The 25,250-nt window shown below is 37.1% G+C and overlaps 1 protein-coding gene across 2 annotated transcripts in view; it reads left to right on the forward strand.

The window, feature by feature from the left end:
* The first annotated feature begins 950 nt into the window (after nt 1-950).
* Nucleotides 951-25,250, forward strand: part of WDR35 (WD repeat domain 35) — a 41,884-nt gene continuing 17,584 nt past the window's right edge. The window contains exons 1-14 of one of the 2 annotated variants that reach the window (XM_083831255.1): nt 951-1,241; nt 1,331-1,448; nt 2,221-2,292; nt 3,960-4,052; nt 5,020-5,148; nt 5,368-5,501; nt 6,901-7,066; nt 7,164-7,309; nt 8,937-9,062; nt 12,022-12,207; nt 14,918-14,978; nt 22,095-22,239; nt 22,921-22,990; nt 23,726-23,779. In XM_083831255.1, coding sequence (XP_083687381.1) covers nt 966-1,241; nt 1,331-1,448; nt 2,221-2,292; nt 3,960-4,052; nt 5,020-5,148; nt 5,368-5,501; nt 6,901-7,066; nt 7,164-7,309; nt 8,937-9,062; nt 12,022-12,207; nt 14,918-14,978; nt 22,095-22,239; nt 22,921-22,990; nt 23,726-23,779 — 1,776 coding nt within the window. In that variant the 5' untranslated portion in view covers nt 951-965. The remainder of the gene's footprint in view (nt 1,242-1,330; nt 1,449-2,220; nt 2,293-3,959; nt 4,053-5,019; nt 5,149-5,367; nt 5,502-6,900; nt 7,067-7,163; nt 7,310-8,936; nt 9,063-12,021; nt 12,208-14,917; nt 14,979-22,094; nt 22,240-22,920; nt 22,991-23,725; nt 23,780-25,250) is intronic. The other variant, XM_083831256.1, reaches the window with a different exon arrangement.

Below are 25,250 nucleotides of genomic sequence, written 5' to 3' on the forward strand. Positions count from 1 at the left end.
CACTTGTACTGCATGAAGCTGGCGAGTGTTTCAAGCGGGATGCAGAAGACGTGGTAGGGGTTGCCTGGGCTCACCTTTTCTGGCAATCACAAGACAGCTTCAGCATGAAAATGATTCATTTCGCAGATGGGTCCCATCTAACTTGCCTTCTGGCCACAGTGCTGCACAGCCAGGCTTCTCCTGCAGCCCTGGAGCAGCACAGGCGTGGGCCTGATCCCACACCCTCTGCACTGCTCCGTGCTGTGCGTGGGCCCAGCACCCAAAGCGACCATCTCCTCTCTCCAAAGGGCTCCTTTACCCCCTCTAACCCACTGAGCACAGGTGGAACTGCCTGTGGAACTGCCCATTACATTAAATTAAGTGGTATATTAAGTTGTGGGTGCATGGCAGTGCCCGTGAGGGAGCAAAATGTCATGCAACGTGTGCTGCCAGCCATCGTTTACTTCAACCACCAGTGAAGCTTGGGCTAATTCTGGGGTTGGGGTAATCCTCAGCATGTACGGCTGTGAATTATGGCTTTAAACTTTTAAAATAAAACGACGGCTTTAAAAATAATGGTTTTAAACTAGAATAGGGTGGGTTTAGATTAGATATAAGGAAGAAATTATTTATTATGAGGGTGGTGAGGCACTGGCACAGGTTGCCCAGAGGAGCTGTGGATGCCCCATCCCTGAAGGTGTTCAAGGCCAGGTTGGATGGGGCTTTGAGTTATCTGGTCTAGTAGGAGGTGTCCCTGCCCATGGCAGCGGTTGGAGTTAGATGGGCTCTAAGCTCCCTCACAACCCGAACCATTCTGTGATTCTATGAAATGACACTAAGATACAACACACAAGCACTTCACAAACACTTTTATTTTCCTTTATATAAAAGCAGCACGGCTTTTACCAACTGACTGCCGCCTCCTACCAGAGGCGAAGCACCGCAACACCGCTCCCCCTTCTCCCGTCCCCTTCCCCCCCCCCGCCATGTCAGGGGCGGGCCGCCCTCCCGGAAGTAGCGCCCATCTCTCCCGCAGCGCGCTTCCGGCGGCGGTTGCCAGGGCGACGGCGGCGCTCGGTGCGGGCAGGCCCCGGGCCCGCCGCCGGTCGGAGCCCCTCGTCCGCCGCTCCCCCCCCTCACGATGTTCATCTACCTGTGCAAAAAGGTGCTGCCGGGGCGGCGGGGGGCCGGGTTATAAGTCTGATTGGCTTCTGTCTCGTTCTGGGGGTGCTAATCTGTCCGTGGTTATCTGCTGCGCCGTCGTAGGTGTTTGTGTTGAGGTGTTCTTGGGGGAGTTTAAAATAAAAGTTGGTTCTTAGCAACATGCAGACACAAAATACTTGTTTTTCAGATTGCAATTCCTGGTAACGTTCAGTTAAGATGTATTTCCTGGAATAAGGATGAAGGTTTCATAGCCTGTGGCGGAGAGGATGGATTACTGAAAGTTTTAAAGTTAGAAACACAGACAGGTAATCGAGTTTTTTTTTTTTATTTTTTCTTAAGAGTAAAATCCACCACGCTTCAGTATTCTGAAAACACAACTTCCGATTCTTTAACTTCACAGCATGGCATACATTTTAAGTCTGTATACAGATGTTTACGTATTTGTATAAGTGTCAAAGATGTTGCCGCTTTCTTTTGAATATTGTTTTCTTCTAGCTTGCCTAACACGATGTGCCTGCCATGTATCTATCTTTTATATCTACTATTTATCTAGCTTTTCTATCTACTGAACTCTTCAGTGCTTCTGCTTCTTTCAGGGCATACGCTTCATTTTTGTTATTGCTACATGGGCTTCCTGTTTATTTTCAAACTCATTTCACTAGTTCTTGATTTATTTATTTTTAATGTTCTCTACCATTAATATAAGGAAAAAGTTGTATATTTCTTTGAAATAGGATGAGTATGCTCTGAGAAAAGTGAACTCCAATAAATTTTCTAGTTCTTTTAAAACTCTTTCTGAAAGTAAACAAGGTGCGATAGCTGTAGGTTTTCTTTTTGTTTGTTTGTTTCTGAAAAAATTGCTCAGATGTAATGACTGTCTGAGTTTGGATGACAGATGTGAGTAGCAAAGACATTGAACTGAGGGGTGGGAAAATCCATCCTACAAATACACTTCTGACTACTTTTAGGGAAATTATTTTATTGATTAAAAACAGTGATTGGAGCTGAACTGTCATTACAGACAGTACTAGATATGCTTTATTGGATTTATTTTATAACTATTTTTGTTATTTTTAGATGAAGCAAAAATAAAGGGACTTGCAGCTCCTAGTAATCTTTCTATGAATCAAACTCTTGAAGGTCACAGCGGTAAGTCTCCTTGAGCATTTAATGTATTTTGATTAGAATGAAAAATACAGAATTTTGGGAAGTTGGTAGAGTAATTTTTTCTCTAACTTTTAATTAAAAAACTAAAAGAATATCAGCATTAAAATCAGGTATGTAACAGGTTGAATATCTACTTTTACTAAGTTACCTGATGAAAGACCTGTATAGTTAACCTTTCATGATTTGTGAATGAATTACGGGGTTGAGAATCCGACTGATGTAGCCTCACCCCAATTCTTCTGGCTGGTATGGTATGCATGATGCAGAACGCATGCTGCAGAAACCAAGCTGGGTGCTGCCTACAACAACTTCTGGTTTGCTTATGTGTTTTCCATGGTTAGGTTTGTAAACTTTGACCTTACAGCCTAATCTGTGTTTATTATTGCTTCAGGTTTGACTTTTTCTAAATTACTTGGGCCACATTTATTATTCTGAAAAAGTAGTACTGATTGATACTGAAGTGGATGATGCTATTGTGTGTGTTCTATCACAGAGGGACTTTTATTTTTATAAATTATTTTTTGATAATGTCTGAGATTTGCTTATATGTTATGGCAGCTTTCCATTTTCTTCTGAAGAAGTCAGTTCAGTGACTCATTATCTCTATTTTAAAAATATCTTAATTTTCTCTTCTTATTGACAAATTATATTATATGTATGTATGTAGAGTGCAGCATGATATACAGAGTTTACACAGGTTAGTAAACAGACTAAAGGATAAAGTATTTGGAAGTAAACATTGAATGCAGAGAAGTTAGAGAGAAATCAAACTCTTCCATGTTAAATGCTCATCATCCACAGAAAAGGAGATAGGAAGAGAATGCTGAAATCCTTAGAAAATTAGAAGGAACGGTCTTTTATGATGATTTGCAGTTGAAACCTGGCAATGGATTATTTTAAGGGCCTGGTTAAACATGATAGAAGAAATTAATTTTGAGGAACTGATTTAGTGGATATTTTGAATGGATGCCTTTGATTGTGAAATAGGTTACAGTTCCCCTCAAAAATCTCTGACTTTCAGGGTATCTTTGATTGTGTCTGTTGGTAAAGCTTGTGACTGAAATCTGGAGAAATGAAAAGGATACAGAGGAAACGCATAACCACTGGTGAAGAAGTGGAAGTGTGTGATGCTGGAAGTGTCCAAGTTCATATCCAGTGTTGAACTGATGAAATAAAATGGTTGTTAAAAAACCGTTTGAAGATGTTTTAAGTCAAGTTAAATGTTCATGAGGAGGATCCCACATGAAACTTGATCTGAAGGAGCTATGTATAGAGTGTTCTTTTTGGTAATCAGGAGGGAGATTTTGTTTTCAAACTGCAGCTCTACTGAGGATCAAATTATTTTTACGAAGAGGAGGAAAAAAATCTCTTAAGTCAAACTGCAAGGCTATAATTTGGGTTTTGCTTACTGAAACAATATTCTGGGTAGAATTTAGAAAGGATGTTGCTCAAGTGGGTGAATAAAGGACCAGAAGGATCCAATTAGCAGAATTTTGGAAGAGGAAAGGAGTGGTATAGTAAGAATGCCTAAAACTAAATCAATCTTGGCAGTGCAAATTTCTGTAAACTCCAGAGTGATAAAGTTGTATGTGTTGGTTTTCCTTAATGTATTTAAATGGCATAAACACAAACTTTGTATAATTTTCTAGGTTCTGTGCAAGTGGTGACATGGAACGAACAGTATCACAAACTAACAACCAGTGATCAAAATGGGCTCATCATCGTGTGGATGATGTATAAAGGTACTCTACAGAACGACTTTGAGACTGGATAATATTCTACATTGTGGGAAATCGTTTAGCAATTTTAATGGTTCTTTTTCAGACTTCTTATTTTGCAGATTGTAAAACTTGAAATAGATTTAAAACATTTTCCAAGTTTTTATTGTAACTGTCATGTAAATTTTTCATAGTGTTGCTTATGAAAGGCATTTGTCCTCCAGAGGTACCTCAGGAAAAGATAATGCTTCTTAGCCATGTGCTTGGTAAACTGCTACAAATATCTTATTTTAAATCTGTTACTTTATTTTGTTGGAGAAAAATAGCATATTGAACAAGAAAAAGAAGCACATAAATAATCTCTTTTAGTTTTGGAGAACAACCTGTATATTACTTAGTATAAATTCTTATCAAAGACAGTGGTTTCTTCTGTATGTTTTTTAGTATGTTTTCTGAAATTATGTAAGCATAGATCTCTTCCTGTAGGGTCCCTCTCAAGCTTTGGCTCCCCTCTCTGATTTCTTGTTTGTCTGTGTCTTTTTGGGAATAAGTAACTCACACTTGAACACTGGATTTCACACTGTAGTATAGTCTTGGTGGAGTTTTACAGAATGGGTGGAACAACTTTTTTTAAATTCCTTTCCAAAAGAGATTGTTCCTATAGCTTTTCATTGCATATTATATTGCAAAGTCGTATATAACTCGTTATCCCATCTTTGTTTTTATAAGCAGACACTTGACATATTTTTCCATTTTACTGAATACCTAGTTTAATTTGTTGGTAATTCTTATAAACTTCTTGTGTTTCTGTACTGTTTTGTTTTTAACAACTTCTGGAATTGATATTACTAAGAAATGTTACCATCCAATTTGCATATCTTTTTTACTCTTTGAATTCCCTCTTTGAATTCAATGATTAGCATGTCTCTTGAATCCACTAGAGGGTTCTCAAAATAGGAGTATAACTCAGTTTTTCATTCATTACTAATAGGTGCTTGGTATGAAGAGATGATTAACAATAGAAATAAATCTGTTGTTCGAAGTATGAGCTGGAATGCTGACGGACAGAAGATTTGTATTGTATATGAAGATGGAGCTGTGATTGTTGGATCTGTGGATGGTAAAACTTAAGCTCTGCTAATTGTTGTGGTGTTTATATAGCTTCCATTTTTAAGTATCATGTATGTAGTAGCTCTGTTTATCAATATAAGTACAATTAATAGTTACTTTAATAGTTGTTGCTTTGAACTTGAGCAGTTTCAGTTTCTATATTGCTAACGTGCATCTTATTTTTAGTTTTGTGGTGTGATTATTAAGGACAATAAATGTTCTGTTACAGGCAATCGCATCTGGGGGAAAGACTTGAAAGGTACACACCTGTGCCATGTGACCTGGTCCTCTGACAGCAAAATTTTACTCTTTGGAATGTCAAATGGAGAAATTCACATTTATGACAGTCAGGGAAACTTTATTGTAAGTTTATGGTTGGTATAATAAAGGCATTAACTTTAACATACATAAAAACTTACTTCCTCTTAATTTATTTCATGTGCATTTAGTTGGTGGATTTCAAAACGGGGCAAGGCTCTTTGTACAGCATTTACATTCAAACTCTCTGCAGCAGCACTTCATTTCTAATGAAAATATAAAAAAAATTGAGTACATCATAAATATTTTGTTCTAGGTAGCTAAAAGGTTATCATGGCAGCAAATGCCTTTTTGCTTTCCAATAGTTAGTGAAAATGTAAAAATATGTATGGTGATAGGAGCTAAATTAAATTAAGCTTGTGTTAAAAGTACTAGTGTACTTTTAGTATAAAGATGTAGTTTATTTTCCTACTGATCCTGTCATTTATTACATAAGGAATGTTGCATGCTTCACAGGAAACCTGGTAATAAGTGGTAAAAATGGTGGTAATTACTACAATATTGCTACATTCCTACAATGGTTGTTTACTTATTTTTTTAATCTACTTATTTAGAATATTGGAATAACTATGATAAAACACTAAGCAGAAGTAAAACTTTCACTTTGGGAAGAGCAACGTATTTGGAACCATGTTGTTTGCTTTTCAGATGCTATTATGGTGAATTTTCTTCTTTTTCTTTTCTTCCATGGGAAACTGTTACTCTTCTTATGCTCTTTTCTTTAATCCCCTCTTGTTTCCTTGTTTCTTCCTGCTGCGTGTATTATGATGTTTGTAACACGTGCTGAAAATTACTGAGATTCTTCAAATAAGTTGTTGTCCTCCCAATGCTTCCTTTTCTCAACAATATTTGCACTTGTCCTTTTTCCCTCCCTTCTTCCCTCAAGATACCTGGCAGCCCCCTTCAAAGTGATCTACATGCATTCTTATCTGTTCAGGGCATTCTGTGAAAGATGCACACTAATTATAATTGTTACAAGAGTAAGCTTACTTTAAATAGTATTTAAAAATAATTGATATAATAATACACAAATTAGAATATCATGAGACTTTTGCCTAGAAAAAAGTTACAGAAGGTTTATTAAAAATAAATAAATAAATAAAACTTGTGGCCGGCAGTGGTTTGAAATCATTTTTATTTTTTTTACAGAGTTCCAGTGGTGGTTGTGTGTGGCTTTTGTGCATGTGCATGTTTACTTTTTAAGTTACTTTTCAAAGAGTGAAAATGCCAGAAGTTCTTCTTTGTAATTAAAATGTGCTCTAGTGTGTCTCATCCAGCCTTGAATAAGGAACTCCTTCAAACTATTAAATTTTTAATAAAGTCAAAACTTTTCTTGGTGCAGCAGAACAGTTTTGCCCATATGACTGGTCTTTTGCAGGGTGTCAGTATATCTATAAATTGTTCCTCTAAATAGCGTGTCCAATAATTAACCATTGTTGCCTAGGTGAAAATGAAACTGAGTTGTTTGGCAAACTTAACTGGAGCATTCCATATTGCTGGAATACATTGGTACCATGGCACAGAAGGCTACGTCGAACCAGACTGTCCTTGTCTTGCTGTCTGTTATGATAATGGAAGATGCCAGATAATGAGAGACGAGAATGACCAGAGTAGGTACAAAATGTGGGATGCTAATTACTGAGCTGTTCTTGACCCAAAATGTCTACTTATGCTTAGATTTTTGATGTTTATTTCTTTAAAAACTAGATCCTATCTTGATCGACACTGGTATGAATGTAGTGTGTATTCAGTGGAACCACTGTGGAAGTGTGTTGGCAGTGGCTGGCTCCCTAAAAGCAACTTCTCAAGATAAAGATGTAAACATTGTGCAGTTCTACACTCCATTTGGTGAGGTAAAAGTATTAAATATGTTTATACAGCCTAATATGTTCTTTGTTTTAGCATGTTTTGTCTATGTGTTCATTACTGGTGGTACTTGGATGCCAGAATGTTTAGTGCTTTTAACTTGCTCTTAAGAGTCTATGACATCCACTTGGATCTGGAAATAGGAAAGAGGATTGGGTCCCCTTTTAGAACAGCAAGTTGCTGGCCAGATGGAAGATCCTAGAGCATCTCACATAACACTAAATTGTAGGATATATATATAGTATTGAACTTTGAACACCTGACGTAGGTATCTGAATTCAGACTACAGTTAATAACTTGGAACGTTTAGGCAGCAGTTATGATGCTAACTTAACGTGTGTGTATCAAACCTGGAAGCGCTCGTCTTTCTCCACTGGCTGTGTAAGAGACCTGAGCATCTCTAGATTAATAGCTTACGATAAAGCTGTGAATGCTCCCCTCAGTAGAATCAGTAAAACTGAGAAAATGGCATCTGGTATCACGAAGAGCTTAGAAATCTTACAAAAAGTAAACTGTTTCTGATCTTTGTCATGTTGGGGATCTTGTTCTCTGAAAGCTTTTGTATTTCTATGTGGTTTTTTTTGGGGGTATAAGGTGTTAAAGGTTCAACAGTTGAGAGACAATTTTACTATAATGCTATTCTTGTTTCAGAATGTAATTTCGTTACTTTCACTTGCCCTTCTAGTACTACATCTGGGAATCACTAAGTTAGTGTTAAGTGTCAGCGTGAAGAAGTTTTGTCCCTTGCACAGAGGAAATACCTGGTCAGCCATGAGGGTAACTACGGTAGGGATAGAGCAGTGAGCTGTGTTGTGAAAGGAGTTAAGAAGTAGCAACCAAAAAGCTTCCCACAAACAAGTCGTTTTGGGGCTAGGGTTTTAGTGTTTAAAAACATTAATTTCTTTCAATTCATTCGTTCAAATTCAGATACTCTAACAAAATAAAGATATATTAAAAAAAGGGAAGTATATTTCTTTGCCGTTAAATTATAAATGGACATCTAACTACTTTTTGTAGCCTTTTGAAGGGCAGGAGATATAGAGACAAAGAAAATGCCCATTGCCTTACTGCAAATTGCGTACGTATGCAGCTGCTTCAATGTATACTCTTGACATAGATTAGGTATATATTTCTATTTGTTTAAACTGTCAGCTGTAGTTAAAGGTGTTGTACGTCAACTGACTTAATATAATTTATACACTTACTGCCATTGACAGTGAAACTTCTGAGGCATGTCAGGTATCAGTACTGTTGTGTTTAATAGTAAGTGAAATAATAAAGGTGGTTTAGATGACCAACCAAAGGAAAAATGTTTATGCTGTCATTCTGTATTGTTTATTTTTCTGTTTGAACTATGACTCAATGGGTGTGTAAATTAAATGTTTTCTTTCTGACAAAAAAAAAAAAAAGAATAATAAAGACAAATGAATGCTTATGCATATTAAATACCCTGCCCTTGTTTGCATGCATATGGTAATTTGGGATTCATTATGAGGTACCACAAAGAAGATTTACAAGTTTGTATTTCATGAACCGGCAAAACTGTTATGTGATTTGAGCAGTTTTCCTAGGATATGTTCAGTATCTTTTTATTATTTTTTTTTTTCCTACAAGCATTTGCGCACACTGAAAGTTCCTGGCAAGCAGATGTCAGCCTTGTCGTGGGAGGGAAGTGGACTGAAAATTGCACTAGCTGTTGATTCTTACATATATTTTGCAAACATTCGGCCAGATTACAAGGTAAGTGGTTATGTTGCACTTAATAGGAAACTTATTAATACAATTATTTATTCTCTTTTTGAATGGGTTCGAAAAGCATCTTTTTTGGAAAAAAAAAATTCTTCTGCAGTTATGAATGTGCAAACTGTATTTTGTTTCACGTTATGAGTTGCCAGTATCCAATCTGACCAGTAAATTTGAAAGCAAAAGAAGATGCTGCCTAAGTAGAGGATAAAGGGATAGTTAGGTGATAAATAGATTTCTAAGCTAATCAGATATGATGCAGAAGTTATTCATGGAAGGTGAATGCAAAATACCCTAGTCTTTTTACTGGCAATTTTTTTCTCATTGGGCAGGAAATAGTTTTCCTGTCCTGTAATAACTGTAACGCGGAGACCCAGGTTATTGTATGATGGACTCTTTTTTGCTATGAAATGGGTTTCTGTGGGCACATTTACACAGTTACGTGAAAAGAGGTAAGTGGATAAACCGAAGCATTGGAACCTTATCATGTGTGCTGATCCCATTCCTGAGCTCTGTTGTGAATTGCTTTGACTAACTTTCCAAAGACAGAGCCTGGGTAGAGGCCTAGGGCTAGTTAGTGTTAAGGAGGGCACTCAAAGGACAATATGAAGTTTTATTCCTTCCACTAAACAGCCTTCCTTTGAGAAGACCAAGGTTCAAGGAACAAAAGTATAGTGGTTGTGTCACAGTTCTCTTTCACTCTTTCCTATTGGAGTTGTTCCATGGTGTTAGCATGGTTGGGTAAATATTTACTGAAGCATATTGGAAACATTTCCTATGTATTGGGTAGGTGCCATAGTCACTGTGGAGTTGGTCTTTCTTTTTATTTTTTGTTATTTATGCAAAATAGAGCACCTTTAAATGAAAGATCTGAAAAATAAAACTAATAATCTCGTATTTGGCTACTTGTTAGTGTTTTGGATTAAGATTACACCGTAAGTTAATGTGGGGACAATGCTTGTGTGCTCTTTCCTCTGTCTGTGACCAATAACTTCTTCCAGATTTTGGATTTATTCAGATCAGCTTTTAACTAAAATTTCAATGGAGTTTTTGACCAGGTCATATCATTGCTGCAGTTTTTTAAAGCCTAGCGTATAAATCAGCTTAGTTTATGATTTCTATTTTATCAACACTAGTGAAGTTTTAGTGAAATGTGTGTGGCTTTTTTGGTGACGCAATGACTTACCAATTGTTTTTATGATGAATTTGTGGTTCTGTTCTCATAGTAAGGAAATGTGTGCTCTGTTAGTATTAAAAGAATTGGGCATGATTCTGAATTTGGCAGTGGTTAAGGCTGTCCTGTAGGTAAGGCTACAGAAAGGGCTCCAGTATTTTCATTGCTCTTTGGTTAAACTGATTGAAGTAAGTGACACAATAGGAATTGTTTGCGCATTTACTGTCATTTTGTGGTGGTGAATTGATAGTTTGAACCAGGAGGGATGTGTAGAAACTGGAACAGCTGAGATGTGTGCAACCTGATAGGTGTATTTTCTATTTATATTTAAATTCCCAATAGACTTGCAAGTCTGTATTCAGCTAATTCTAAAGAATATTTTTATCTGTCTACCATATGGGTATTGGTGTTTTTCTGAACTGTAAGTAGAATAGTCCTAGGAGTTATCCTAGTGATTACTGTCCTGTATACAGTATTGTATATTTCTTTTTGTCCCAGCACAGGATATGTTCTTTAATCATCAGTGCATAACCACTGTGATTAAAGAAAGAGTATAATGTGAGGAACGTAGTGCACCTGTATTGAAATGTATTGTTCCACGTGGTGGTGGAACATGACTGGTCAGTGAGTTTTAAGAACAAATCTGCCAGAAAGCAACCCAGGAAGCAAATAGTTTGTTGCAAATTTGCTGGAAGAGGCTTTGGAAGGTAGAAGTTAGTCTTGCAGGAAATGCTACCTAATGTTTGCTCTGGGACATGTGTAACAGCTGGAAGACATATCCTGCTTTTCCTTAAACTCCTCAGTGTCTGTGAGACCATGTGTATTTCTGGATCAAGCATGGTTTTCAAATGAATAATAATTTGGAACCTTAGTTTTGGAAATTGCATTTGTAAGCTGCTGGCTTTTTTTTATTATTACATTAAAGTGAAAAAAGTTGTGTTCAAATGATTGCTGTAGGAAATAAACTGTAATCTGTTCGTAATATACTCAGCTTCAGTGTTAAATATTTTTATGGTGAAAGATGCATGCCGTTCTCAAATGAATAATACACTTTACTACCATTATGTTCTTATTTGATTATATTGGTAACGGTTTTAGGAACTGTTTCTTATATGTTGGAAGGGTTTTTTATTATTAATTTCTATAATTTAGTTGAATGCAATAAAATACATCTTCATAGTTTTTATAGTGTTTGAATGTTCTATTTTTCATTTTGCTTTTTTTTTTCCTTCTTGCAATATAAATAGTTCTATTCTTCTAGGGGGGAGGGGAGGATTTTTCTCATGTTGTTAATATGGAAGAGATGATGTGAGTTATTTTAGTGCTCTGATATAATTGCTTATTTGATCTGCTTCAGAAATTGCACTATTTGAGGTGTTTACCATCTTCCCCCTGGGAAATGAATGTTGGGTTTCCAAATCACTTGTCGGAGAAAACATTTTCATGGCAAAGCCCTCATCACAGTGGGTATTTCTGTGTGTCCTGAACAAGGAAGAAACAAGGGAAAGTGAAGTCTTATCATTTTGAGAATGATCTTCCAATTCTGATTGGGACAGATTATTTTGTGTGATAGGAAGGCCTCTTTTCCCAAATTATGCAAATAATTTATCACCAGGACTGTATTCATACACTCTAAATATCAGGTCATCACATGACAGGTAAAGAACATTAAATGCTGATCATGTATATGAAATAAACGCTTTCTTTCATAGCTGTGAACAATGTATGATTGAACTAGTGGAATTTCTTGCAGGATTTATCAAAATTGTCTCTCTTTGCCAGTGGGGTTACTGCTCCAATACGGTGGTTTATGCATATACCCGACCCGATCGTCCAGAGTACTGTGTAGTTTTCTGGGATACAAAAAACAATGAGAAATATGTGAAATATGTCAAGAGCCTGATTTCCATAACGACTTATGGAGACTTCTGTGTTTTAGCAACTAAAGCGGATGAAGATCAACCTCAGGTATAATCTTTCTTTTAAATTTCACTTGAAACTCCCTGTTTCACATGCCAGTGTTTTACAGCTAGAATAAGATAGTATGTAACATTCTGAATCAGTCTCAGTGTGTGTCACTAGTTGTCATTTGACAGAAAGGCGATTGAACAGGTTCCATATTCAAAACAAAGAACCCCAGCAAGCAACAAAATAATAGCAAAAATGTGCAGAACCTGTTAACTACCTTTTTGTTTTACCTCCTTGTAGCCACTAGTAACTTAATGAAAAGTGCAGCCTTCAAAATTGCTGTTTCTTTAGACACGTTCAAAAAAAAACCTCACTAAAAGTAGGAAAACACTGGGATGTTGAGAAGTATTTAATCAGTTGGAACTGGAAAAATGAAATTAAGAAAGGGACAACTTTTAGGCGATATAAATGCTTGTTACAGCAAATTGTTTTTTTTAAAAATATATTTTTTTTTAAAGTTCTAGTGGCAGATTATAGGATAGACATATCCTTTGGTTAATGTATGTTCAGGTAACATTAATATTAACTGTCACAGATTTTCTTACTGGGTTCATTTCTGAATTATTTTCTATATCACTTACATATTGCTTACAAAGGAGGAGCATGAGATGGAGTCAATTGGTGCCACGGTAAAAAGTGTTTCAGTGCTGCTTTGTTTAGTTGTGTAATAAATGGCATGCTATGATATGGACTGAAAATACAGTACACATGGACAAAGCCTTTTGGTGAAATTGAGTGCAATGAAATGGGATTTTCTGGGTTGCATTTCTAAAATATGAAGCAAAGAGTGTGGGATTTAGTGTAACTTGCTTAAAAATAAATAAGAGATTTAATTTTACCGTCTGAAAATTACATGATAATAACCATCTTTAAATTCTTTTAAAATGGCTCCAGACTAATTTTTAATGCTATGGGGATCAGCTTTTAGGAACTGAAGTAAACGAACTTACCCTTTTGGTAGTAGTTCATTAGAGTTGCTTTCTGAAAAACAGATGTGTTTTGCAATAGGTTTCAGTCATTAGGGTTGTCATTTCAAGAGGGGCAAACTATGCAATAGCTGATGGGGCAAAAAAGACCAATTTTGGCAGGAACTGTTTAAAAGCATTGCAAGAAGAAGTGAGTATTGGTAAGTTACGGAGAACTCAGTTTTGATAGCCACAGTGAGGCTTGAGCATTCAGCTTTGAGCAAATCAGACAGTGCAAACTGCTTGGTCCTAACGCCACCTGGTGTAGATCATGCAGTCTCTGTCACTCCATCACTCCTTGGTAGTCTCTGATCTACTGACCTCGAGTCTCAGAAATAAGTAAAGGCATAAAAGATTAATTCTTCTCCAGCATTCACTCTTTATTCAATTTATGTTAACGCAGTAGAAGCAAGCAGTAAGCAGTTAAAAAGCCAGTTGTGGCCTCCTACAGAGGTGGAGCCTCAATGTATTTTTTTCAGAAAAGGGAAAATTGAGAATGCTGGCTGAAAGTTTAACTTAACAAAGAAATAAAAAGTATTTTTGAGGGATGTTTCTGGTTTTGTTATCAGGAAAAAAATAGGATTTAATGAAAATTCCCTGTTCAGATCTCTTTCTCTGAAAGAATATAGTTCATATAGTAGACAAAACCCTAAATTCTATAAAGTCTGCTATTCTCTGATATAGATGGCTTTTAATCTGTCAGTTTAAAGGGTAAACTGTACAGGTGCAGTAGTCTGCTGCCACAATTACATGAATTGATCAGATAGCGGAGGAGCTAATGAACAGCTAATTATCTTCCATTTCCTGTAGAGTCAGAGCGGCAGCTCTTAGGTGATTCAAGTTTTGGCAGAACTGTTTTTTGAATTTAGAGTCTGCAGTAGAAATTGCTACTTAATTTTCACATTTCTCTTTCAAAATGTTTGTATTTCCCTGTGTGATCATAATAAAGCTATTTAACCCTTGATTTACATCTGGAAAAATGCATGCATTGGCACATCGAAGCAACCAATGAGCGTTGGTGTCTAAGCGCTTTTTGTAGTTTCATCCTCTTGAGTTTAACAGACCATTCGGAGATACCTGTGCTGATTTAAAGCTTTCCAAAGCAAGATTACAAGATAACAAAACCAGTCAGTTTTCAGCACCTATGTTACCTTTGGGTGGAGGGATAGCCATACTCACTGTTCTCCCTATGATCCAGCCCTCTGGAGGTTCAACATCAAGTTCTACTAAGAGTAGAACAAGAGCCCTCACTGCTGAGCTGGCGAGATGGCCTGTTGCAGTTTGTCAGGTTGTCCTTTGCATACACAGCTAGGCAAGAGTGGAGGTGCTGAATAACTGCTAGCGTATCGCTCATACTAGTAAATAATGTCAGGGCAGCGTGTGCTCCACAGAGCAGGGGAGTGAGGCTGGCTGTGTCACCAGCACATTGTCTGTGGACCCCACTGGTGGTACATACTACCTAGCATATTTTGTCTGATAGACTTGCTCCTGTGCTTCCAACAGCTGGTTGTTTTCCTGTTTTGTGCTTGGCTTTGTTTATAGCGTTAATTGGCAAATACCATGTTACCATCATGTAAGCATCTGGATATTTTCTGCAGCCATAGTCCTTCTGTTTTGTGTTGCTGATCAGTGTTAGATGGTGTGAAATGTGGGCTATGAGATATGCCTTCGCAGACAGCCTTGTACAGCTTACTAACTTACAGAAAGATGTGCTGTTAATAATGCTTATGTTTATTTCCCTACAGTATGTGCTGGTTCTCTGCAATTCTATTGGTACGCCCTTGGACCCAAAATATATTGATATTGGTAAGTAATTTGCAAAGCTCACTGTTCAGTTTTTCAGTAATAGCAGGAGGAAATCAGCCTTGAGTCAAATACACATGTTGCAAAATTCGTGTCCTATATTGTAGACTGTAATTAAAATGTAGAGTATCCAGCTCTGATAAATGACTTCCTTGTCCTATGGAATGGGTATGAAATGCCGTGGTATTTTTTAATCTCGTAATTGAAATGAGACTAAATGAGAAGATAATTTTAGTCTCATCAATTTGATGCCCTCTTGCCACCTTTTACAAGTGTGGTGGTACATCAAAATCTTCAGGAATAAAATGCTCAGGAAATTCAATACACAAATTTTACAGTGGGTGGACTGGAAAAAAATAAGCGAGAATCGAAGTTAGTTGACGTGGTGGTGATGTGCATGGGTTGTTGTGTGGTGTCTCCCCGACCCTTTCCCCCCATAAGATGTCTGTATTGCTTACTAGTCTCCTGGACTTCCTTGATAGGTGGGATTAGGGTGAGGGGAGGAGGAATTAGGGACTTACAGGGCACATTTTAACGCATTTTACAGCTGTCATCTAAAATAAGTTGTATGAATCATTCCTGAAAGGGGCCTGTTCCCTCTGCATTGGATACAAAGAAGCCCAGGGCAACCATCTCATCTCTGTCAGAGATGTCTAAAATTGGATGAGATGATCCCACTCAAACAGCTAAAATTAGCTTTGTGTGTACATCTCTAACTCTGCTTTTAAACTTTCCATTTTCTAGTGTTCTGTTTATGTGAGCTTTCTAAATCAATCTGTGATTGTTTATAATGTCAATAAATAAAATGAAGGTAGCAGTTTCTTTGTTTTCCCCCATTACTACCTGTCTCCTACAACCATCTCTACCAAAGAATCTTCTCCAGTGGCTGAAAACGGTTAGAGAAATGACATTTAATTAAGAGATACAGTTATTGCGACTGCATTTGAATTGTCCTGAGGAGATGAAACAATCTGGAAGAAGCTTCTCTCTTTCCTTTAGCTTAACTAAGTTGTCCATAATCTGCTACTGTTTCCTCTGGTGTCAGACAATTTAGTACACAGGCTGACAACGCTCTCTGCTAGTGTGAGTTCATTTGTGAAAATACTAGGCATTACAGTCTTCGTCCTTACAGATGGATAAATACTTGAGGTTAGTACTATTTGCATTCTTGAGGAATCCTGAAGAATTTTTATAGTTTCAGTAGTTCAGATGTAACAAGCAAGTCTTTCATTTGCGTACAGTAAACACAGCCAAAGATTCAGCTTTATTTTTAATACATACATCCTGTAAGACTTTAAAGTTGGCCCACCAAACTTAGAGAAGGGATTGAAGGTAAAAGCGAAAAGCCAAAGTGTAAGTTAAAAACACTTTCAGAACACATTGCGTTGGTTTTATCATAGTTGCTTTCCTTTATTGTAACATTTGAAGATAAAGCTTTATGGAACAACTTGAAATATTTTCCTTGCACAAACTGATCTTACGTTATATAGGTATTTGTATGCAGTCAAGGTCTGCATATGCTGTGCTGTTTGTCACAGTGCTTCTTGGTAGCAGAAGGTATGATTGTTCCAGTTTGGTGGGGTGCTGAACTTAAGCAGCTGGCTTGCCTTGCTGAGGACAGTATAGAGCGGAGACCTTGTAAAACCTTGAAGGCTGTAACTTCACTTTCTGTAAGTTTTTTTTTTTTTTTCCACTTGGTTCATAATTTCTGGGAAAATTATAATCTTGTCGATAAATGAAGAAAATCAGCTTTTACATTACTTATAATTATTTTATCAGGTGAGAATAGTTGTTTATAAGGTGTAAGCACTATGAAAACAAAATTAATGTATCTCTTACCCAAGATTATTGGAGGGCTGGTTTTGACTTGAGAAAAACGTACTGTCTGTCTGGAAAGTCTTGTTTCTTTTCTTTCCAAAACAATTTTCCCTTTTTTTTTTAAACGAAGGAATAAATCTCCACATTTAGTTCAGAAAATAATTCGATAACTTGTTTTGAGCTCTTGTTTAAAGATTATAAGTACCATCTTTCATATGTGTTTAAAAATGCTGATATTGTCACTTAATTTGATTTTTCACAAACGCTTGTGAAAAATGCCTTCCCATGTGGTAGGAAGTTCCTTAACAGACCACTTGGTACTTGTGTGCTCCTGCTTACTCTTAAGTGAGCACTTTTGACTACCGTGAGTCTAAACTATATTTTTTGATCGTGTTGATTATTGCATACTGAACAGAAAGTATATTTGGCTTTTCCAGACTGCCTCTTGTTGGAATAGCGAACACCTGACGCTCTACTGAGCATAAAGATTTTACTTCTCTTTGAGTCTTCAGTACCCTGCAGGACTCTTGGGCTGCAACCTGGTAGGAAATTGATAGTGGAGGAAAAAAAGATTGCTAATCAAGGGATGTTAAGTAGCTGACAGAGCATTTGAATAATGCATCTGAGAATGTGTGTTAAAACACAGTTTGTATGCATTGTTAATTTTTATAATATCTTATTAAATTGTTTCAAAAAGTGATCTCCTAGTGATAAAGTAACTGACAGTGTGTAATGTTTGATTTGTCCTCAGGAGATGCAAATCTTACATTGTTTGGCTCAAAACCCAGTAGTTTAAGAAGGACTAACAAAAACTCTGATTATTCCCTTCATTCTGTTAAATTATTAATTATGTCATTACCTTTCTAATGTTTACCTTTGCTAATGGTGGCTAAAAGGATTAATCGGTCATTATTGGTGGAAGGCTATCACTTTGTCTTTATTCTTTCTGTAGACACTGATTGATGGTTACACCTTAAAGCCCTACCTCATTTTCCTCTTTATTTTGTCCAAAGCATCTTTCTTCCTTTGTTTGCTGTGCTGTGTTAATAGCATCTTCTAGAATAGCTAGTGTTTGCTAGCCTATAAATTAATCCTTTTTTTATTGTCTAGTATAATATCCCATCCTACAAAGGTACAAAAATTAACCAACACTTCCTTTTGTGCTTGTTTTACAGGCTTACAGATTTTTTGTCAAAGTCCTTTCATGAGTAACTAAACATAAATTAGAGAAGGTTAAACATCATCTTATATAACGTATTTTTAATGGAAACGTAACAGATGGTATCTGCTAAGAAGATGTCACTCATGCTGGATTATGTCATCTTACACGTGCTTAGGAGCATTGACAGTTAAGTGTTATCTTTCACACGTGTATTAGTGCCCAGTGAAATGAATAAAACGTCCTGTTCAGCATACGGGCAGACTAAAGGCAGAGAGCTGAAGGAGTCATGGCCTTGCTGCGATAGAATAGAATAGTTCACTTGGAAGGGACCTTCAAAGATTGAGTCCAAATGCTGGATCACGTCAGGGCTAACCAGAAGTTAAACAATCTTAATGAGGGCATCGTCCAAATGTCTTCTGAACACTGACAGGCATAGGGTGTCAGCCACCTCTGTCTTGCCTCCCTCCTAGCCACTTTAACAAGTGTGGCTGAACTACATGTGAAACAGCACTTGAATTGCTTTCATTTACAGTTGGTCATTTTAAAGTTGATCATTTTTACAGGAGAATTTTAGAATTTCTTAGCATTCTGTAAACTGTGGTAATTCAGGAGATGTTCTGTGTGCAGTTCAGTTGTCCGGGCTGTTGCATGATATTTTCTTCTCTTCATGAGCTCTAGAGGCATTTGAATCAAGCTCTAAAATTAGGTAGATGTTACGGTTTGGACTGAGTTGGTTCCAGTTTCTCAGGATTTTGCAACCGTAACAGAGGCTTGTGTGAAAACATGGTTTACTCTTGTGTCTCTCTGTCAGATCACTTCCTTTCCATCAGATTTAGGTGGGATTACTTGTCTCTCTTGTGTTTGTATATCCTATTTCATATAGTAAAAAGTATCTCCTCTTTTTCATGCAGTAAAGTAATATAGTCACGGATAGTCTTTTCCATCTACTATTTTTAAAGAAGATTAGACATGAAAGCAGGTGTTCTCTAACTCTTTCTTGGATATCTAAGAAAATAAAGCTGCTTTCTTTCAGGGGGTAAGTGTTACGATGGAACAGTGAAGAGAAATGAGTGTCAAAGAGAATCATAAGGGCCCTAGAAAACTTAGAGGGCAGTTGTTTCACGTTGCCATTGTTTTAATGGCATAGTGTAGTTAATCCTTTTCAGTATTGGATCACTGAGAAGTATAACACCTGTTTAAATGCTTTTCATACAGATTTTCAAAATCTGAAAATTAAGACCTTAATACTGAAGTTAGCAATGCCCAGTATCAATGGAAAGAACTACAAAATTGAAGTCCATGCTTACCATGGAAGTTGCTATGCAGTAGAAATGCAGAGCAGAGAAGTTTCCAGATCTTTTACCTCCTTCTGACTTAATGTACTTGCTTTTCTGTCTGCTTAAGAGTAAGAGCACAAATTTTTTAAAGGGCACTGATACCTAACTTACAAAGGTTAGCTGCTGTTAAAATTGAGGCCACTGAAAGAGAAGATAATACTTTCCTATACTTAGGAATAATATTTAGGAAAGTAAGTAGTTACATCAGCTGCCTAGAAAGGCATTCTAGATCTTTCTCAGTCCACGGAAAGACTGAAATGAGCATCTTTCCCTTCCCACAAAGGACATGAGCTATTCCTTCCTTCCCTGCCCAGCAGCAACCCAAACGTGGGGTGACTGGGGCATTCTTTCCTTCTGAAGCTAGGCTGTTACACAGCCAAGATGGAAAGCATTTTAGGAGCAGTGTAGCCCAATGATTAAAGCTCTGAGGTGGGAAGGGAGAAATTTGTACTCTAGTTCCCTACTCCCAGATATTTCTACATGGGTTGTTGTCTCTTTGGTTTGGTGTTTGGCTGTTCAGTGATTGTCCAGTATAAAGCATTCAATCAATTCTAGAAAAAAAAATTCCCTGCATCCCACCATTGTGCAATTGCTTTTGTTATGAAGGCAATTTTGCAAAATGGTCACTTCCCACGTACAGATGCTTCTCTCCCAGATGTGTGTTTGAATGGGTCTGATCCTGATGGTTGTGTCTGTGTGCTGGGTGAAATGTTCACATTTAGCTTAAACCCAACCATAATTTGGCCTGCTGTTGCGAAGAAGGGGAAGGTCTTTACCATCTTTGCTGGGTTCTTTTTCCTGCCCTCTCTTTTATGTTGGCTCCAGCATTTGTGATTCTTTAATCCAATGTAAACTAATCTTATTTAGTTTTTGGGTTAGCTTGCAGTCAAATCAATTAACAAACTGATCCAATTTACTCTGTGGCTAAGTTACTGCTAAAGCTGATGTAAAAGAAGTGGTAGGGAAGTGGGAGGTGGGAAAGCAGCTGGATTTTGATAGCAACCATCAGTTTAAGTCTTAGGCATGTTCATAAAATGCTTCACTCATCAGACTCCTGGATGAAGCATTTGTGTGTCTCCATCTTGTTTCTGGATGACAGTATAGCTTATGTGAATATCGTTTTTTTTTCCAAGGTGGGGGTACTCTGGGATATGCACAAATAAGTAAGTTTAGGCTCTGTGTAAGCTGTAGGTCTAGTGGGGAATCATCTGGTGTGTCTGAGGAATGCCCATAGCCTTCAGATGTGGGCTTGGCTTAACATTGTCTTGGTTCAAGACAATGATGTTCAAGGGCTGACTAAGCTGAGTGCACATATGAGGTTTAGTACTAAATTTTCGTGATTTGAACAAAGGGAAAACTTATTCCTGCAAAGATCAGAAAACCCTCCTATTTTGAAAGATAAAGGTGTTGTTTTTGTTACGGCAGGTACAGCTGCAGGGTAATAGAAGAACACAGCAAATACGTAAAACTTATGAATTTAATAAATGAATCTGAGGGGGCTGTATCCTTCAGGTGTTGAGTACAAGACTAATTATTGAAATGTGTTATAAGGTAAATGAAGTACATCGATTGCATATAATGTAAACAACTGTTTTATCTACGCTAGTGCTCACATGTTAAGCATCGTCACTAAACTTTCTCATCCAGTATTTACATTTATACTAAAAAGTATTCTACAGCTGTTAGGTAGCTTGTTATAATCCTCTTGGTTTCAGAAAAATGAAATCTGTTCAACCAGTCGTTCCGCATCTGCCTGTCACAGGACTGTTCTACCTTACGGCAGGCTTATAGCTCCCTCCAGAGTTCCGTGTTGTGCTAAAATACAGAAAAATGGAGGAGATTCATTGTGAAAGAGTGAAATTTTGTGCTCACAGCATGTTCTCTGTGACACAAATGTTTAGCTGACAGGCTGTGTTACAGACTTGAATTTGCCTGTTCGTGTGGTGGCATACTGATTTTTTTGTGGAATTTGGAGATGTTGAGGGATTTACTTAATAGGTTTCTGAGGTGTTTTTATTTTTTTTCCCTATGTATTTTCTATGCATTTGCTGGTTTTGAGAAAGTTAAAACAAAATTCTGAAAGAAAAAAAAAAGCCATAATACAGCCAAGACAGTGTTATGTATATTAGTATACATTATATATAAAGAATAATGTAATGATTTGAGTGCCTATATATATGGTTTTAGGGATAAAATAAAGAACATGTCTTGCCTTCCTGCACAGTGATATTTGGATGCTATAAAGTAAGACTGGGTGCAAGCTTTAGTAAATATTTAATTTACTGCTACGCAGGTGAAGAATTGTTCTTTGGCCCAGCTATTAACTAAGATACAAATAGCATTTCTGGGTCTTGTCGAAGTTGAAATTTGCTAACTGTTTTGAAGTGGTGTTAATCAAAGAATATTTTCTCTATTGTCATCTTTGTGGTCTTTCTTTTATTTGTATATGAATAATTACAAATACTTAAAATAGTTCCATGTTTTACAGACCTTGTTAAACACTTGAGACATCCCTGAATTGAGCATTAACCTGAAAATTTATGTATTTTATACCCTCTTCTTTAGGAGAGGGAAAGTTGTTGAAATAATAGGGAGAAAAGTATTGATTTTAAAACTGAGCCTCGAAATAATTTCTTCATTCATCTGAACAAGGCAACAGTGAAATTTCTTTTCAATTAATGAGAACTTTTGTCCTTCAACTTATGGAGATATGGTTTCATCCGTCTGGGAGAAATTTTATAAATTAGCATCTAGTCCAATACTTGCTGCTCTAATTTAACAACCATTTGGGTTTTTTAACAGGACCGTTGTTTGTCACAATGACCAAAACACATGTGATAGCAGCTTCAAAAGAAGCGTTCTACGTCTGGCAATATCGTGTGGCCAAGAAGCTCACAGCAATGGAAATTAACCAGGTAGCACGGACCAGAAAAGAAGGCAGGGAAAGGTTTGTCTTCAAGCTTTTTCATTTTCTTTCTTTCATGTAAATAATGTTTTTGATAAAGGTGGACTATCCCATACCTAAAATATGAACTCCTCATTATTGTTTTTCTACTCAGATTCGTTGACTTGCACGCCTATAGTTTTTCGTGACAAATATGTGGTTGTTATCCAAGTCTCTTGGATAACATGATAGCTGCATGTCTAATGCTTTTTTAAATTTTATTTTCTTACTCTGTATCCTTAGTTTCTAGGCAGCTATATTCACTCTGATAACTTTAACTGCTGCTTGTGTATCAGTGGCTATTAGGGCATATTTTATCCAGCTAGTCCTTCTCTAAATACAGTCTTGTCTGACTATATCTTTGACCTGTAATTCTGTATGGGCTGTTGTTCTCTGACTAAACAAGTCAAAATTGTCTTCATCCATCCTCCAAAGGTTTTCCTTCCCATGCGCTCATTAGTGGCATTAATATTTGTCACCTCCACAGGCTTGCAACTTTATGATTTTTGAAAAATATTTTCTTTCATAGAGACGCTGTTGCATCCTTCTATAAATCTACTATCTCCTGTCACCATATTTTACAAAATCATTAAGGTTGGAAAAGCCCTTCAAGATCATCTGGTCCAACCATCACCCTACTACTAATGTCACCCACTAAACCATTTTTGTTTTTCCTTTCTACAGGATTTATCATATTGATGACACACCTTCAGGATCTGCAGATAGACAACTTGATTACAGCAAAGCTGTTGAAGTGAGCATTGTTTTTTAGCTATCTTATTATAGTATCACAGGTAGCTTGAAAGACTAGTAGGTAGAGTTTCTTTATGCATTTGCATAGGTTTTCATTATTAGCAGCAGTCATTTTACATCAACTTTCTTTTACTTCTACCTTTTGTACATAAGTGTTAGTTTTCTTCCTTCTGGTTAGTATGTTGTTATTTTATCATTATGCACTGCTGGAAATGTACACTAAACTGTATGGAACTTAGGAAAAAGTTTATTCTGTACTGTGGAGAGTTAATGGACCCCTGCTGTTTTCTTGGTGAGAAGCTGAGAAGCAGCTCCTTACTTCAACAAAATGTAAGCTTGTTGAAACTCTAATGCTTGTAATCTGTACTAGTATTTTTGGCCTTTTTCACTTTATGAAAGCACGCACACACACATATCATTAAATGGCTGAACTTAATTACGGGTCTCAAGTCAGGGATTGTTGCCTTCTTGTGTTTTATGTTAAATCTCTCTTCTATTTTTTTTCCTGGTGGAGCGGCAGGAGAAGAAAGGAAGCTGTTACTATTACTGTTGTTATGTTTCCTATACCCAAGGTTACTAATGTCATAAACAATCCATTTACTGTACAATGATTAGCCTCTTTCGTGTGTGTATTTGGCAACTTTCTCGTATACTTAAATATAACTTTTCTCTTCTTTAGAGGTACATTCTTATTGCAGTATTAAAACTGGTGGTGTTATTGCTTGTATACTTTCAGGGAACAAGAGATCCAATTTGTGCAATAACAGCATCTGATAAGATTCTACTTGTGGTAAGTTACAGGATTAAAATAGCTTCTTCTGACTGCAACCCTGGTTCCCCTGTGCCGCTTCTGGGGAGGAGTTGGAAGAGGGTGGATGGGGGAAGGTGTTTCTGGTTTTCTTTGTTTCTCAATTTTCTAGCCTGTTAGTAATAGGCAATAAATTTGTCTAATCTCCCTATACAGAGTCTGTTTTGCCCGTCATGATAATTGTTGAGCGATCTCCCTGTCCTTACCTCAACCCTTGAGCCCTCTTCATCATATTTTCTCCCCCCTTTCCCTTTGAGGAGTGGGAGTGAGAGAATGGTTGTGAGGGAGCTCGGCTGCCCAGCTGAGTAAAACCACCAAATAATTGCCACATGCTCTTGTAGGCAGGAGACACTTCTGCAATTAACTTACAAGCAGTCGTAATTTCAAAAGCTTTTTTGAATTCAGGGTAGGTTAGTCTTTATGATTTAGGTAACTGACTTGTACATGGGTTTTAGGTGGAGTGGTCCAGCTTACTAAGTGCTTAAACTCCTTCTGTTGTTTAAGGCTGGACATGCTGCTTTTATTGGCTTTCAGGATGCATTTAGGTATCTGAACTTAACATAGATGAAATCCCTTTCTAGATGTCTTCAAAGATAACTCTACAGGTTCTTCCATTAGCCTGGACTCTTTCTTTGGGAGGGCTAATTTACTAACTGCTTGTAATTTAAGTATAGACAAGGTGCCTGGTTTAGTACTTACAGGTAGAGTTTAATTCACCTTTCTTAGGATAAGGTCCAGGTCAGGGCTCAATTCTGTGACTGGAGTTCTGGGAGGTCTCTTTTAGACTGTATGTAAATGCCCAAAGATGTACAAAGTTTTCCTATTTGCATATTAATAATATTATGTATGATGATGTGAGTTTCTGTTACCTATCATGGTGATAACAGACTCTCATGGATTAATCTCCAGGCAGCCTCTGGCCTCTTCTGTGACAGACGATGCAGTTAATGGCATTGCTGGTTCTGTTTCTTCATGTGCACTGTAGATAGGAGGTACAAGAAATCTCCCAGACTTTGATTGCAAAAAAAGCTCACCATCTACTGTAAAAATGGGCAGCCTGGTCTAGGTGTCAGATAACCTGCAGAGGTCCCTTCCAACCTCAACCATTCTGTGTGATTCTGTAAATATTGCATTTATGTATTTTGCCATATATATTGCATTTATGTATTTTGCTATGTTAATACATTTATGTATTATACATTTGTAATTTGTGAGATATTGTATCATGCCATACAGCTGATGTGTGTTTTTTTTCTGGTCTGAGAGGAGAGATCTCATTAGATGAACAGACATAACGCATGGGCTGTAAAGCAAACTAACCTAGCAAAACAAAAATATGAAGAGAACATTGTCTCTTCATCTTAACCACCCCCCAAAGAAAAATGTCAATGTTTTCCCATGCTCCTACTCCAGTGATTTTTACGACATCTTTTGAATGGGTTTGACAAAATCA

Source organism: Anser anser (genome assembly GCF_964211835.1).
Source record: "Anser anser genome assembly, chromosome: 3".
NCBI classification, from domain to species: Eukaryota; Metazoa; Chordata; class Aves; order Anseriformes; family Anatidae; genus Anser; species Anser anser.